This window comes from Opisthocomus hoazin, chromosome 21 (assembly GCF_030867145.1).
Source record: "Opisthocomus hoazin isolate bOpiHoa1 chromosome 21, bOpiHoa1.hap1, whole genome shotgun sequence".
Taxonomy (NCBI): domain Eukaryota; kingdom Metazoa; phylum Chordata; class Aves; order Opisthocomiformes; family Opisthocomidae; genus Opisthocomus; species Opisthocomus hoazin.
The window spans coordinates 2,442,212-2,457,921 of record NC_134434.1 but is presented as its reverse complement, the minus strand read 5'-3'; the positions used below and the strand labels follow the sequence as shown (position 1 = coordinate 2,457,921).

Here is a 15,710-nt window from a genome sequence, read left to right as displayed (position 1 = left end):
GTCAGGCTGAGGACAGTAACGCGTGGGGGAGGCTGTGCCTGGGGACCTTTTCCTGTTTATAGGACATGGTCGGCTCCACTCGGTTTTCCCGTTTCCTGTGACGTATCCTGTTGGCCTGGGGATTGCCTGTTGAGGGCTGCGATTCGCTGTTCAGTAACTGGCAAGTTGTTTGCAAACGGAGTGTCTGCCTTTTCTGACTCCCACAGCATGCATCTATGGTGTGCTTTAAAGAACCTGAAACCCAACATTTGTAACTATTGGGAAATAAAGACCGGAGGTGTCCAGCAGGACTGGTTCCACCTTTGTATGGCCAGCACGTGAGTGGGAAGTCTTTACACCTCACCCAAGTGAACTGAAGGCAAGTGTCTCCCTCCTTGCCTGCTCCGAGATGTCGCATCACCTCAGCTCTGCCCACTGTGTTCTCAGCAACCACTCTGCACTGCAGTCGTCTCTTCCCTTTGGTGTGGAGCGCCGGGTTCAGGCAGCAGAGTGTCTCTCTAACAGTTAGCTCTGCAACTTCAGCAGCCTCTGCGATAGGCTGCGTGGGGGGTCAGGCAGTGACTTGCTTTGCTCTCCAGATGTGCTGGTTGTGTTTCCAGAGTTGAGCTACTGCTCCCTTGATTCTTGGGCCAACGATGAAGTTCTCATTCTTGTCGCGCTGCTGGTGCAGGGCTGGTTTTCTGCACTGTGTTGGAGGCACATCAGGGTCTGTCTTATCTGTGTGCTGCAGCTCCCTCACCAAGAGAGGACACGTCTGTGCTGATCTGGAGGATCCAAAGTGGCCCCAGCTCACAGCATTGGGGGTGAGGATTCAGCTCCTCGTGAGCTCTGCTGGTTAAAGCACTGGCAAGGCTAGCTGCAGTGCTGTGGGATTTGTTACTGCAGAATGTGCAGTACCAGCACTTGTAACTGAATCTTGACATTTCCAAATGTAGATATACGTGGCTGGCGAACAAGGCTGTTCTAGGTCTCGGTGTTTCGCTTCTCTGTGAGCTGGATACAGGCTGATGGGTGAGCTCAGCATGAGGAAGCGGATATTTAGATCCCCAGAGATGCTGTGTGCAGAACACAGCTTAAAAACATCCAATAATGTTCTATCGTGAAGAAGAATATGATGTGGAGTGAGTAGCTTCATGATGCCAGACTGTTAATTAAAAGAGGGGGGCTGTGGGGATGTGAGTGACTCAGTACCGAATCCATGTCCCAGGATTGTACATGGGATACCATCTGTTGGATGAGGACCTGACTTGCTGCAGCTATTAAAAATGAAAGAAATGGTGTTTTAGTATAATCTACTTGCCAAGATGGCAGCCGTGACATTAATGTGGTTGCAGCATCCAACGTTGCAGCTTGGGTAATTGCTGCTATGCCTCTCTACCTCTGCATAATTTTAGTTGGAGATCGTGTTCTTCAATCCGGCTTAGCTGTTGCTTTCCCATCTGTAAAACAGCAGCTGTGTTCAACCTCTGAGGAGGCCTCAGGCTAGTGGGAGGTAAAAAGATCTGTGTCTGCTGGAGGGAAATGGTTTTCTCCTTCCCTTCTAGATGAGAGTGAAGTCCATTATTTATGCATGATCTCCAATTAGCAGCAATTGCTGCTCACTGTTCTCGGTGGGAGTGGCTGTGGCAGGCAGCCAGTAGGTACATGTGGCAATTATACATGTGGTTGTGGTACGTGGTTTGAAAGGGGGTGTAGGAAATGTAGGATGTTTTGTGCATTACATAGATCGTATTTCCAAATACTTGGCTTTTTTTGAGGAGTGTAATTAGAGAGAAGATTTGCAAAAAAGCTTTGCTTCCATTTGAGCATTTCATGCCCAGGTTACAAAGAGCGCAGCTCCTTCGCACACTCAGGACGCTGAAAGTCGGGCGGTAAACACTTGGCTGTTCCTGCAGATCCCCTCTGAGGAGCTGTGATCTTGAACCGTTTGGGAAAGCTGCTGTTCCCTGGGGAAGAGGTTTGGTGGGAATTTGCTTTGGTGGCCAGGTGATAAGATGAAGAGGGTTTCAGCACTAGAGCAGAGTTGAAGAAGATGCCTAAACACACGTGGGGTTTTTTCTGCTTTTTGTTTTTAAAAACTGGAGAGTCTCTTGGGCTGATTCATGGCATGGCTGGAAGGACCAGGACATGCAATAAGCAGCCTCTGGCCCTGGAACGTTAGGGCAGAGAGCTGCAGGGCAGTAACCTGCTATACCAGTTTGGGGGTGGCCTGCCTGCCTGCCCGCCCCTCTCACTTTTTGGCCTTTGGGTGGTAGTGACACATCACCTGCTCACAGACTGTGGCTGTTTATTCAGGAGGTGACAGCGAAGGGGGAAATGCCTCACTTCTTGGTGTCAGAGCTTTGAATGAGCTGCTCTCCCCGGAGTCGCATCTTTGCTGCATTTAGAAACATCATAGAGCTGGGCAAATTTTCTGCCTACTACAGCGGAGCTGGGAGTGGGCAGGAGTTGTTTAAGTTAAACACACGTTCATATTTTTGCCCCTTTCCCATCTGACATGGTAGACCCACCCACAGTGCTGATTATCACACTTAGCGAGAGGTGCTGTTTGCTTCGGAGCTGCCGCACGTTGCAGGCAGGAGGCTCACCCCAAGCTGAGGGCTGGGGTTGCTCAGGCTCTTCTGACCTGCCGAGCGTGCCACCATGCCTCGGCACGGCTGGGGGGACGCCGCTGGAAAAGCTTCCATTTTCCTCTTCTGACTGAAATCACGGAAATCATCTCTTTCATGCTGCTCAGCATAAATACATATGTATCTGTCCCACCCGTGTAGCAGGACCCTTGGGCTGGGTGAGCACTCCCAGCCTTGTTTGGACGATGCCTATCTCTTGGCAAGTATTAGCATTTAGATGGGAAGAGCTGCGCTCAGTTTTAGATTGGCTGAAAAATTATGTCTTTCCTGCTTTGGATGCCTGAGATGTTGTGTAATGGAGATTCCTTCTCGTTCAGCAACCAGTGCTGGCATTTTCACCTGTTGGGGAGCGGCAGGTCATTGCCATGCTTCCGTGCTTCCGCAGGGTTGGAGGCATTGCTGGCCCTGCGTGTCTGAGCTGCTGTTTGCCTCTGCTCAGCTTTGAACGGCCAGCGCTGCTCTATCTCTACAAGCCAGAAAGGGCAAAGCAAGGTCCGGTCCGCTTTGTTCAGCCGCATAAAACCTGAGACCCAGGTTGTCGTCGTTGTTGTTTTGATTTCAAAGTTGATGCCACGCTGTCAGGAAGAAGCTGGGGGAAATGACATGGGGACCCTGCAGCCAGCTGTACGGAGCTGCCTTTCCAGCCGCAGTCTGGCAAACAGATCGTCCTTACAGCCAGCGTCCCCAGCAGTGGGGTTGTGGGGTGGGCTTGAGGAGAATCCCAATTCTCTCACTGTGAAAAGGGGTCAACAGTGCTGGTGAAAGAGGAGGTTGTCTGCGCCTGCAGAGCCAGAAAAGGTAGTGGGAAGAGGTGTGTTCCCAGGCACATGGGGAAGGGGGGGTTCTCAGACCGCAGGGCTGAAATGGATTGCTTTTTTTGGTATATCAGTCTCCTCCTTCCATCTGCCTCTTTGAATCTCATGCTTAGTGCTTTTTAAGAACAAACCCTTGGCAGTGACCAGCTGCACTGAGTCCAGTTCCCCATAAATATTTGATTCAGAAAGATCAATTCTGTTGCATTCATAAGTGCTTTGAGGTGGGTCTGTCAGTTCCGTGGGTCTATTCCTGCCTTAATGTGAGATGCTCCGGATTGCTTCCTCGAGACTTTGGTTACAACAGAAGCAATTCCAGTGCATGCTCAGGGCATCCTCGGGTTGCTCTGAAGGTGACAGCATATGGCAGCAGCCTAGCCCATGTACATTGGTAAAGACCCTGTAATACATGCCCTAGCTTGCAGACAAGCAGGAGGCCTTGTGTGTGTTATGATTCCATGCAACATTTGGAGAGTCTGGTGCAGTTGGTCGCATAAATGTCTGGCTGCTCACCCCCTTGCTGAGAGAGATCACATTGGCCAAAGCCCTGGTAACAGAGGTTGAGTTACAACACCAGTGTGTGTATGTTTTATTGAATCTTTTCTGTGCCTGGTTCCATCCCCCAGCCAGGCATAGTTATTGATGTTTGGGCCTCATAGAATGTTAGTGCTCGTCTGTAACCGTGTTTGTCTCTCCACAGCCTGTGGAGGCAACAGATGATGCCTTTTGGGACCAGTTCTGGGCAGACACAGCCACTTCAGTGCAGGATGTCTTTGCCCTTGTACCTGCTGCAGAGATCCGAGCAGTGAGAGAAGAATCGCCTTCAAACCTGGCGACTTTGTGTTACAAGGTAAGGTTGGTGCTGTCTTCTTCCTTGGTGCTGTGCTGGTAGGGGTGTGTCCCTGGATCAATAGTCCTGTGGCTCCCGAGGGCAGACAGGTACCGTATTATATCCTTGTACCAGTGATGTGCTTGTTTGTCCCTGTCTTCTCCTGATGGTAGCTCAGCCCTTCCTCTCTTGGTTCAGCACCGACCACAGCTGGCATTTGCTCACGTTGGAGCCTTTTTCCTCATGTCCCCGTCCTGTGTTTCGCCCTGCCCTCTTGGGTCTTGCCTGCTATGTAATCTGCTTCCTGCTTAGGTGACTTTGTACCAAGGCTTCGTACTTGTGGCAAGGCTGAAACATCTCCTGCCCTGTCTGCATCTAGTTGCTCCTTGCCGTGCATCAGTTTGGCTTCAAACTCCTAGATCCCAGAGGGATGTGGAGTTTGTCACTGTAAAAGTGCCTGGATGAAGTTTGAGGGGGATCTTAAGACTTCTCTTCCTTCTGCTGTGACATCAGAACGTCCCTGATGCTGCTTCTGGTGTTGCCACGTCCTTATGTGCAGCGCAAGGGACATTGACTCACTTTTCCTACTCTGCCAGGTCTGGCAAAATGTCAAGCTTGTGAGCAACAGCTGATGGTGCTCAGGGAACAGCCTGAGCTTTGTTCTGCCTGGGAAAGTGCAGGTGTTAATAATGCTCCTGATTTGAGCCATGCAAAGAGTAGCCTTGAATTTGTAGTATTGGGAACATTTGCAATGGCATTTTCCCAATTTTAAATGGTTGTTGCCATCCTGTTTTTCTTTCCTGCTCTACAAAATGTGAATGAGACCTACTGAATCATACTGAAGGTACCTCTGACTGGGAATTGTGCCTCAGACAGATGCCTGTATTGGATAGTTGAGAAAGAATACAAAAATGAGGAAGAATTGAGTGGTTCTTCCCTAGTGCTGTCTCCTGGCTTCTGGAAATCATCAGCATGGGAATCAAGAAGGGCTGAGAAGACCTGTACAGACCACATGACCCCTTTGACTCTGTGTTCTCTTTCTCCTGAAACCAAGACTAAAACATGGGCTGTTCTCACTACTGGAAACAGATGTGTTGGGGGACCTGGTCATTGCAGATCTGTTTATCCAGGAGCCCTAGATCTTGGGATATCGGCTCCAGAGGAGCCTGCAGACTCCTGCCGTGCTTTTGCCAGGCTGAGGGCCCTGACCTGTGCAGTGTGCCACTGGACTGAGCAATGTTGCATGTTTGTGGAGGGCACAACGGCATGGCTGAAATGTCGTTTGCAGTCATGGCTGGAGACTCAGACTGTAGAGAGTCATAAATGAGCCTGAGAAAATAGTTAAGCTCGGTCGTAGAGGAGTGTGTGAACAGACCGAGACTACACAAACAGCATTTAAATACCCATTAAGGCAATGACGCAGGCTAGCAGAGTCAGTGACCCAGACAGTCTGCTATGAAAATAAGCAGGGACACATGACCTCATGAATTAAAAAGCAGCAAAGTGAATCCTTGGCAAATGTTTTGGCTTTCATTTCCCCCATGTTTCCCCTTGGGATCAGGGAGTAAGAACAAGTGGGTGAACCTGCTGGGGGAAGGAGCTGCCCTTTTCTGTCTGTGGGTAAAACCTCAGACTGTGGGGGCTGTGGTTGCTGCCTGGCAAGACCCACATCCTATTCTGAAAACCCAGTGTGACTGTTCCAGTAGTGATCAGATGGGCTGCAGAGACTCAGCCCAGAAGCTCTTTCCAGAGCAGCAGTCCTATTCACAGGGTGAGTGGGGGAAACCTGAGGGACCACCTTTCTCTGCAGCAGGACCTTGACAGGCTCTGCTGGAGTCTGTATTTGTACACTTAATGGTCACAGGCAGCAGCTTAGCTTCCACCTCCTGAGTCAGGAGAGGTCCCTGCTGTCATCACAACAGGACATACAGATCTGTCAGACTTTGTGTGTTTCTGTGCAGTCTTCCCCTGCCAGCGCCTCACGCCGTCCAGCACAGTGCTGCTGCCTTGGTTCTGCCTGCGTCTTGTGTACCTGATGCGGCTGATTAATTGATCTGCTCTTTGCAGTGTGTGGTGTCATGGAGCAGTGCTGGAAGGAGCCTTCTGGTGCTGTGGTGCACTGTCTCACGTGGCACAACACGTGTGCTGCATGGATTAGCCCTGGCGTGTGAGGTCTCTTGCAGTTGGACAGCAGAGAAGGTCTGTTTAAGATAATTAACCCTGTTTCTGTAGTGTTTCAAACAGCAGCAGTGCCTGTACCATTGAACTTGGAGAAAACGGGCTCCAAGATGAGCTTATAATGCTGTGTGTGTCACCAGCAGGACAGGCCTGCGTAACTCTTGCTAACTTGTGTCCAGGCTAATGCTACCTGCCTTGGTTTTGTTTCTTTCAGGCTGTAGAGAAGCTGGTGCAGGGAGCGGAGAGCGGCTGCCACACAGAGAAGGAGAGGCAAATCGTCTTGAACTGCTGCCGGCTCCTCACACGTATCCTGCCTTACATCTTCGAGGACCCAGACTGGAGGGGTTTCTTCTGGTCAACTGTCCCTGGGGCTGGCCGAGGAGGGGTCTGTCTCTTGGCGCTTACTCTTCTTTCTGGAGGGTGAAGGGGAGGCTGCAGTGAGCAGACCCTATATAGTTTTGGGGGCAACTTTGTTGCAATTATTTCTATTTGGTCAGTAATTAGGTGGCACCTTCTAAATTCTTTTCCTTTCTTTGATTCTTGCTGCTCTTCCTCTCACCCTTAGCTGCTTTGTCTAGCACAGGTTGCTGCATCATCTGAATATTTCGCTTGGGTGTGTAGCTGTAGGAGAGAGCGGGTATGTGAGGGAAGGCTTCTCTGGTACAACTGAAGCAGTGAATTGAAATGAACGTGAGAGCAGTACTAAAGGCTGTATGGCTTTCTTAAACTGAAATGACTTATTCCATTAGCTAAAGCTGATTTAAGATTCAAGTGAAGCTGAAATAGGGAGTCATTTCCATTAACTTTACAATGTCACATTTAAAGCAAATAGTGCCAGAGAAGCTCTCGGCATCATGACTCAATACCCTGCTTGTGAGCTGAGTGATACAGTGTTAACCAGGGGCCTAGCCTGATAGGTGAAGCCCACAACTGATAAAGAATGGTTAAAGAATTAAGGTTAAAGAATTAGGTACTGTTTCTGGCTCTGTCAGTGATGTGTATAACCTCGGGGAGTCTTTGAACCTCCCTACATTTCTCTGTCTGGAGAGCAGGTACAATAGTGCTTTTCTGTGCCTCTCGGAGGAATGGGGTGAAAGTACTTTAGGATTTCCTGCAAATAGGAGAAGTAGTGTTGAAAACACAGTTGAGTTAGGAATTTGCCTGCTTGCTCCCTCAGCAGCCACCTGCTCTGTGCATAGAGAGCACTCTCCTACTGGTTTCTGAATCTGCAGGGCAGCGTGGCTGTGCTGAAGAGTGTGGTTTCCCCTGAATGTTAAGTGTACTGCAGTGTTTTGGGGGAAGGTGATAAAGGATCAGTAGTGGTTGACACAGTACAAACCTTACACCTTGCGCTATCTCTGCCTGTCACCTCTAATCTGTTTCGCCTGAGGCCACTTCAAGGGGAAGTTCTGGGTGGTGGAAAGGGAAGTCTTTGCTTGCCTTGCTCTGTTATGTGATCTGTGTGATTGGGAGGGTGGGTGTTGTCCATTCTTTCATCCCTGCAGGGGTCAGGGAGTGTTGCAGAGGCTTAACAGTGGAGGATCTTGTTTTGGGAAAGAACATGTGGTGTGCCTGGTGCTCTGATCCAGTTACTACTTTTTTTCCCACCTTGTTCAGTACCTCAAGTGAGAGTTTCTTAGCCTTAGAGTGGGGGGGTTACCCCAAGGTGATCCAGCCCAGTGCATGTGTGCTGGGTTGGGGACCCCTCCTGCTGCGTTGTGCCTCCCGAATGTCAGTGGAGCTGTTGTGGTTTAGTGTGCTCCAACATTTAACCATGTGCAGAGCAGCTGGAAAACTGGTTGATCTGCCTGTCAGGGAACAACCAATAAAGCTCTGAGATGTCAGGGAAGCTGGGGTCATGTCCAATCTAGGGGCAACGGCTTTGCTGTCTGAAGGCTGATTTCTTTCTGGGAACTGAAGCAGAACATGGTGGTATGCCTGGACTATTAGGAAATATCTCTGTGATCATCATTCTCCTGCTTCAGGATGCGGTGATGGATGGCAGAGCTTCTGGAGCATGAGTGCCTCCCTTCTGTAAGGGAGTCTGTATTATGTACAGGTCTGTCTGTTTGATGTGTCACCCGTTTTGGAAGCAGTGGTACCCAGAGTCTGCAGGGACTTCTTTCTGGCAGCTGAGGTGATGTTAGTGAAGATCATTCTTGGACAAGAAAACCCCTTGGACCCTAATGCTTGTCATTTCATCTCCGACTATGAGCCCAAGTAAAAACATCTTTGCTGTGCTGGCTCAATCCATGCTCTCTGGGCCTCTCCTTACATCCGGGGTCTATGAGACAGACGTCAGAGTCACACAGGCAATTATCTCTGTTAGCTGCCTGCTGTGATTTAAGAGATGTGTGTCGTGTGCGGGCTGACAGAGACCTGGCTGAGACAGATAAGCGCCTGCCATTCCTGCTCCCTGCCTTTCGCTCCAGCACCAGTGTGTGGTGGGGCAGACTCCCATCCAGGATGCTCTTTGACAGACAGGATCCGGCAAGGTTTCCCATGGCAACGGCTGCAGAGGAGTAGCCATGCATGATTCGAGTGATTGCTTTGAACGCTGGAGGTGGCAAAATCCTCTCAGCTGTCACGCTTGCTCTGCCATGGCAGGCTGAGGTGGCCCCTTGCTGGGCATGGCGTGGCCTCTCCTGGTTCTGTCACCTCCAGTTCTGGGCAGCCCACACAGGACTTTGAGGGGTTTTACACCTTATTGCTGCTGGCTGGCCTCTTCCTATTGTGTCTCTGTGCAACATCCAAATCACCCTCCTTCATGAGGGTAAAACCCTCTTCTCTGTAAATGGTCCCTTTCTTTTTGTCTTCAGTAAGTCAAGTATCTCCACATTGCAAGGTCCAGTGCTACTCTTCTGTTTCCCCAACATCTCTGGGCCTTTGTCTGCTCGGTTTGGTGGTGTTAAAGATCTTGTTCCTATTTAGTTGTCACCTTCCAGGGGCGAATTTCTTTCTGCTGCTGGCTGGGGCTTGTGTGCTTCTCCCTATTGTTCTTTTGTAACTGCTTGCCTCCCTGGATGTTCTTGTGGGGTGTATCTTCTCTTGCTGTGTTATACTAGTTACTGTGTGCTCTGTGCTAACCCTGGGCTGACAATACTCTTCCACATTTCTTGTTTTTAGGGAGATGAAGACGATGAAAATGCCCGGCCACTGGCCGAGTCGTTGCTCCTTGCTGTTGCAGATCTGCTCTTCTGTCCCGATTTCACTGTGCAGAGCCACCGGAGGAGCACAGTGGTAAGTTGAATCATGAGATTATCAGCATACAGGTAGATTAGCTGCATGGTGGGATGGTAGCCTGAAAAATCCAACAGCTTCCTGCAAACCTGCAGACAGGAAGATATGGAGTGGCTCAGCTTGAAGCCACAGTGACTAATATTGATCAACACTCTGGTTTCACTGTGTGGGGTTTGTGCCTTCTAAAACAGATGTTCTGAGACAGCTGGGTGAGCCTCAGCGGGAGTGGCTGGCACTTACCTCGCACTACAGCTCACCCCTCAGGAAAAGGTGGTTTGCTGGCAAACAACCGCTCTTCTGTTGTTGCCATCAGAGCAGAGACCTTTAGCCCCTTGGTGCTTTCCCTGGAAATTTGGTGCAGCCCGGGGCAGGAAGCAGCTGTTTGCCTGATGGCAGGTGCTGTGATCTGAGTGAGTGGATGGGCTTTGTTGTGTCTTTCCACCTTCTCTTCCGTTTTGTATCATTGCAGCCAAGACAAATGTGTTCTGATCTTTCTGGTGGCTGTCCTTCAGAGGAGTTCCCTGAAGCAGGGATCTCCTACCAGGTGTGCTAAGGACAGATTCTGGTGCATCTCCTTCCTTCCCTCTTTCCCTGTCAATGGTTGTGGTGTTTCTTGTAGGTCCAGTCTATAAGCAAAAGTGGGCAGCCCTCCTTTTTGGTGTGGCTGTGAAGTAACTTAAAAATCAACATGCTAAACCACTGTGTATTTGATGGCTGTAAAATTCCCTGGCAAACCTGAGTAATCAATTGCTTGCTTGAAGTTTCTGGGTAGTAGAAACATGGTTAAAATCTGCCACCTGAGGATGAAGGGGTGAGGCTGGGTCAGAGCCATGTGGGTACATGCTAAGAGTAAGTGAGAGTGTGGCTGAAAGAGATGGACTTGTCTTGTGCTGTCACTTGGGATGGATTGCACAAGTGCGGGTGACAGCAGTTGTTCATGTGAGAGCAACCCCGTCCTGCACCAGCGATTTCTTCCTTGGAAGCAGCCAGCCTGGTTTTCCAGGGCTCTGGACAAATTAAATTAGACAGTGAGATCATGAACGCTTTATGTTCCGTGCTGTTAGCTGCCTGAAGCTTCAGTAGTCTTTGCCTAGCTGTCTTCCCTCTCTGTGCTCTGGGGTCTGACTGCAGGTTAAGAGCAGAGGGATGGGTACAACCACCTCTAGTTCATGGCAGAACAGCATATGGTCCCAGAGATACAGATTGTGGTGGATAGCTGCTGAAGCAGAACTGAGTAAAGAGGAAGAGTAGCTGGGAGGGAATGGGTAAAGTAGACCCCAGAGTGACCCATACTCTTTTGCTGTTTGCCTTCCTATTGAAGTCAGCCCTGGAATTATGACTAGAAATTGGGGATCCTTCTGTCATGCGCAGTGCCTGCACCTATGTGTTTTATCACTTGCAAAGGCTGAGGTGTTTGAAGACATCAGCACATACTTTTTCAGGGCTGGGGAACTGCTATAGTGATGGCTAGTAATGTGCTGTCTCCTCCTAGTGTTGCAGCTCAGCCACACAGGTAGAAGCAGGTTTGTGGATTTAATTGCATTTCTTTCCGTGAAGCCTGCGCCTGGCAGGAGATGTTCAAGGTTTGGTTGTGGAGGGAGGTCTTGGGTATTCCAGTCTCAACAAGGGTTGTTCTGAGGAGCTTAGCGAGAAACCCAACAACAGGTGAGCTCTAGCATATCTGTAGGAGTGGAACAGCAAGGCAGGAAAAGCCTGAGCTGTGGAGGAAGCTGCAGTTGCTCCTGTGTGAGCAGTAGCTGCTGTCAACGTGCTGGTTTGGTGGGAGTTGTGGTTGGGGTGGTAAGTGCATCTTGGCTGCCCTCAAGCCCTGCTGTCCTGAGATGAGTGCCTTTGTGGGAGGGAGAAGGGGAGGGAGATTATGCAGTGGGAACCTGGAGCAATTAGAAACAGTCCTCTGATCTGCTTTTCCGAAGTGCAGAGAGGAAGAAAGGCAGGTGGTAGAATTTGCTTAATTAAACCCCAGAAAAGAAACAGCCAAAGTGTGCCAAGTGCGCTTGATGCAAACGTATTCATCTGAGCCCTTGCTCCTGGTCATTCTTGGAGAGTTGACAGCTGGTTTCCAATGGCTGCTTGTCTCTGCAAAGCTGCTTCAACCCTGACCTGACTGACTGTGACAAAGAAGGAGGGCAGGCCGCTGCGGTTCATCTCCTCAGGTTGCAAAGCAAGAGTTTGGGAGCTACGCCAGCAGCTGTCAAGGGACTGGGAGGGTTCTGACTAGGAGAAATAATGTATTTGCAGTTACCTTCTTACTTTACCCTCTGAAAAGCAAGTCACAGCCATATCTGCTTTTATGATCAATGAGGGTTAGTTTGCTGCTTCTCCTGCCTATGGGGTGCAGCCATTGCCGGTCACCATTATGGGTGTAGACTCAGCCTGATGTGCTCTGAGATAGGGTTGAGCAGGACTGAACCCCTGTGTGGTGCTGTTGATGTGTGAAGGAAAAGCCCTGACCTGGGCTGTGTTCTGTGAGATGCAGAGGAAAGGAGAGGCGATGGTGATGCATCCAGTAACGAGGACATAATGTATTTTGGATCCTTTGGCATTGGGTGACCCTTCCCAGTGGAGATGGCTGGCATTTCACCTTAGCATGCTAGAGGAAGGGTTCATTCTACATCATACTCAGTACCTGCTGAAGATGAGAGGCCCTCTGTCAGGGGTCCTCCCTTCATATACACTCTGAGTGTCTGGATGCTTCTCTGCTGGTTTCTTTGCTATTGCTAAAGAGAGCGGCTGAACTGCCTCGGATACCAGAAGCCTGTTAACTCTTGCTCTTGCCTTCTGTGGTCCAACCTCTTATTTCTCCCCACAGGACTCAGCAGAAGATATCCACTCCATCGACAGCTGTGAGTACATCTGGGAGGCAGGAGTGGGCTTCGCTCATTCTCCACCACCCAACTACATCCATGACTTGAATAGGTAAGAGGGTCTGCAAAAGCAAAGAGGGTCTGCAAAAGCAGAACGGAAAGAGACTGGGCTCAGGAGAGGGGATTCTAGGGCAGGTGGGCTCTTCTTGCCTCCTTGGGTACCTGTGATTCCAAAGAGGCTTTCTCCTTGCTCCTTTGTGAGCTAACAGGACTGGCAATACAGAGTACAGGAAAAAAAACCCAACAGTTGTCTGTTGAATAGCTCTTTGTAGTATGATATAGGGGTTGGAGTGTCTGGAACAGGAACTGGCAAAACATTGCTGCTTTGAAAATGCCTAGGAGCTTTGTACTGTATTTCTCTTTCATAAGGCAGCAATTCTGCTGAGCTTTGTGCCACTGACAGCATTGTTGCTTAGGAAGTTAAATGGGACTAGTTCTCTGTGGGGAGGACCTTCTAGATAGGACTGAGCCTTCCTCCTGTGTTGTTGTGGTGATTGTGCCTCCTGTGCCCAGTCCCTGCTCCCGAATGGCTCCAAGCCTTGGCTGCTTCTTCCCTTCTTTCAGGACAGAGCTGCTTAAGCTGCTGCTGACCTGTTTCTCTGAGGCCATGTATCTGCCTCCATCCTCGGACAGCAGCAATGCCAACCCCTGGGTGCAGTTCTTCTGCTCCACGGAGAACAGGTGAGGGTGAAGGATGGGGGACTGGGTGCCACGGGGAGAAATACCTGCAGATCTCTTCCATGGAGCATGTTGGTGATGGGAGACCATAGGACTTGCTAGGGGTGTTGCCCTTTTTTCTTTGTCCTTGTCTTGCGTATGCCCAATTAGCATCTCTGCTTAGTGAGAATTGTTCCTCAGCAGCAAAAGGAGAAACTGAGGGTGGTGCTTACTGGAGCGTGATGCAGGACTGATCCCTGTCCCGCAGGAGAAGGCAGATCTGTTCCCCGGTGGGCTGGCGGCGTGGCCCTGCGGTGGGCGGTCTGTGGCGAGGGCGTGCTGCCCTCTAGTGACAGTGTCTCACGGGGCCCTCAGGTGACAGGCACCTGGGGGAGCACAGTCCTGGCTGAAGGCAGACGGTTAAGTCTTTCCAGAGTCTAGAGAGCTTTGCAGACATCTCCCCCTTTTCACATTGCTGCACAGGATTCCTCCGGGAGGCCACGCAGCCCTTGTCGCCTTCCCCTTGCCTCACAGCTGTAGTCCAGGAGACCAGCTGGGAGCTGGCATGTCAGCTCTTGTCTCTGGGCTGCTCAGTCATGGGCCGCTGTTATAGCTTAGAGAAGGTGCTAGTGTTTTGTCATGACCCCAGGCTCCTGGGGAGAGAGATGCCTGTCCCTCTCCAAGGCAGCATCTTTTGCTTCCTGCTTTTGCCTTCAGAGAATGTTTTCTCCTCCCCAGACACGCGCTCCCACTCTTTACCTCGCTCCTGAACGTCGTCTGTGCCTACGACCCGGTGGGTTATGGGATCCCTTACAATCACCTGCTTTTCTCGGACTACCGCGAGCCCCTAGTAGAGGAGGCAGCCCAGGTGCTGATTGTCACTTTGGACTATGACAGCTCCACCAGTTCAAGTCCCACTGTGGATGGCACGACCACTGGCACGGCCATGGATGATGTGGATGTGAGTAACACTGGGATCTGTGTTTGCTGCTCTGCTGAACTCCCTGTGGTCCTCTTACACCAGCTTGCATTGAATGTTAACCTGCAGGGTCCAGCACCGCTCCTCTCCTTGCAGTCTGCCATCTCTGGCCCAGTCCTGCTTCTTTCCTGCAGGTCTCTAAACAGCTGTAGATGACCAAATCACTAGGTTTTGGTCACTGACTTGGATCAGGAGCATGTAAGAGAAAAGCCCCTGACTTTACTGTTCTGTGGGGTGCTCTGTCTCCTAGCATTTAAAACTGGACCAGAGGGGAAAGCTGAAATGAGAGCCATTAGTCCCCAGAGCCAGTGGTTACACTTTGACTTCCTGAGTAAACCTTGTTGCCAGTAAGCATTTCACTCCTTGTCTTTGAATGCAGCCTCCCGGACCAGACAATCTGTTTGTGAATTACCTCTCAAGAATACACCGAGAGGAGGTAACGTGCTCCTGTCCTGAACTGTTTCCTGTCTGATTTCATGCTGATTGCATCGGCCCTGGCCCACCACGGTCTCCTTCCTGATCTGTCGGCAGGATTTCCAGTTCATCCTGAAAGGAGTGGCCCGCTTGTTATCAAACCCGCTGGTCCAGACCTACCTGCCAAACTCTGCCAAGAAGATCCAATTCCATCAGGAACTCCTTGTCCTCTTCTGGAAACTCTGTGACTTCAACAAGGTGTATATCTGCTTCTTGTTGAGCTTTGCTGCACCTTGGCTGTTGCTGAGAGCCTGGTGTGGCTCTGGCCGGACCGAGCCCTGGTGAAGGGCTGTGGGCAGGTGATTAGCAGTGGCTCTGGTACTCTGGTCGGCAGCACCACTCCCTGCTGGGCAGACTGGTTGGGTCTGGCTCCAGGAAGAGCTTGTGAGAGAGGCTGCAGCTCCTGAAGGTCAGCACTTGAGGTAAATGCAGGAGCAGGTGTTATAACTCCACAAATAACACTGGAGTTGAAGAGCTGGTGCATACACCAGCCTTTCTGATGTTCTTGAGGGACCAGTTAGCTTGAGGCTATGTCATGGTTTAAAGCAGGGCGTCCATAAACTGAGTGACAGACGCTCTCTATTAACCCCCACCCTCCCACCAGAGGAAAGGAAAAGGAAGAAAAGGGAGAGAGACTTACAAATAGAATATAAAAAGTTTTAGTAGTAAGACTAATAATACTAATAATAGTAATAATAATAAGAGAAATAATGTAAAATATACAAAACCCACACAGAGTTTCCTGGAGTTGGGTGCCAGGTGCTGGCGTCCGGGCAGCACCAGGAATTCCAAGACTGGACTCGGCAGCGGGCAGGAACTGGACTCAGGGGTGCACGGATAGGAATCTGGCTCAGGATTGCAGGTAGAACAACGAGCAGGGTCCTCTTCAGAAGGCGGCCATGGACAAAGAGAGCGAGACCCTCGTGATCCCCCAGCTTTAAACTGAGTATGACGTGCATGGCATGGAACACCTCGTCTGTCAGTATCGGGTCACCTGTCTGTCCGCCCCTCCCTGCACGTACGACC

At 50.4% G+C, this 15,710-nt stretch overlaps 1 protein-coding gene across 1 annotated transcript in view; it reads left to right on the top strand.

The window, feature by feature from the left end:
• HID1 (HID1 domain containing) overlaps window positions 1–15,710 on the top strand; it is a 31,931-nt gene that overhangs the window by 3,960 nt on the left and 12,261 nt on the right. Inside the window, exons 2-9 of the mRNA XM_075441035.1 lie at window positions 4,143–4,292; window positions 6,664–6,834; window positions 9,576–9,689; window positions 12,520–12,626; window positions 13,139–13,255; window positions 13,970–14,192; window positions 14,590–14,646; window positions 14,742–14,882. Coding sequence (XP_075297150.1) covers window positions 4,143–4,292; window positions 6,664–6,834; window positions 9,576–9,689; window positions 12,520–12,626; window positions 13,139–13,255; window positions 13,970–14,192; window positions 14,590–14,646; window positions 14,742–14,882 — 1,080 coding nt within the window. The remainder of the gene's footprint in view (window positions 1–4,142; window positions 4,293–6,663; window positions 6,835–9,575; window positions 9,690–12,519; window positions 12,627–13,138; window positions 13,256–13,969; window positions 14,193–14,589; window positions 14,647–14,741; window positions 14,883–15,710) is intronic.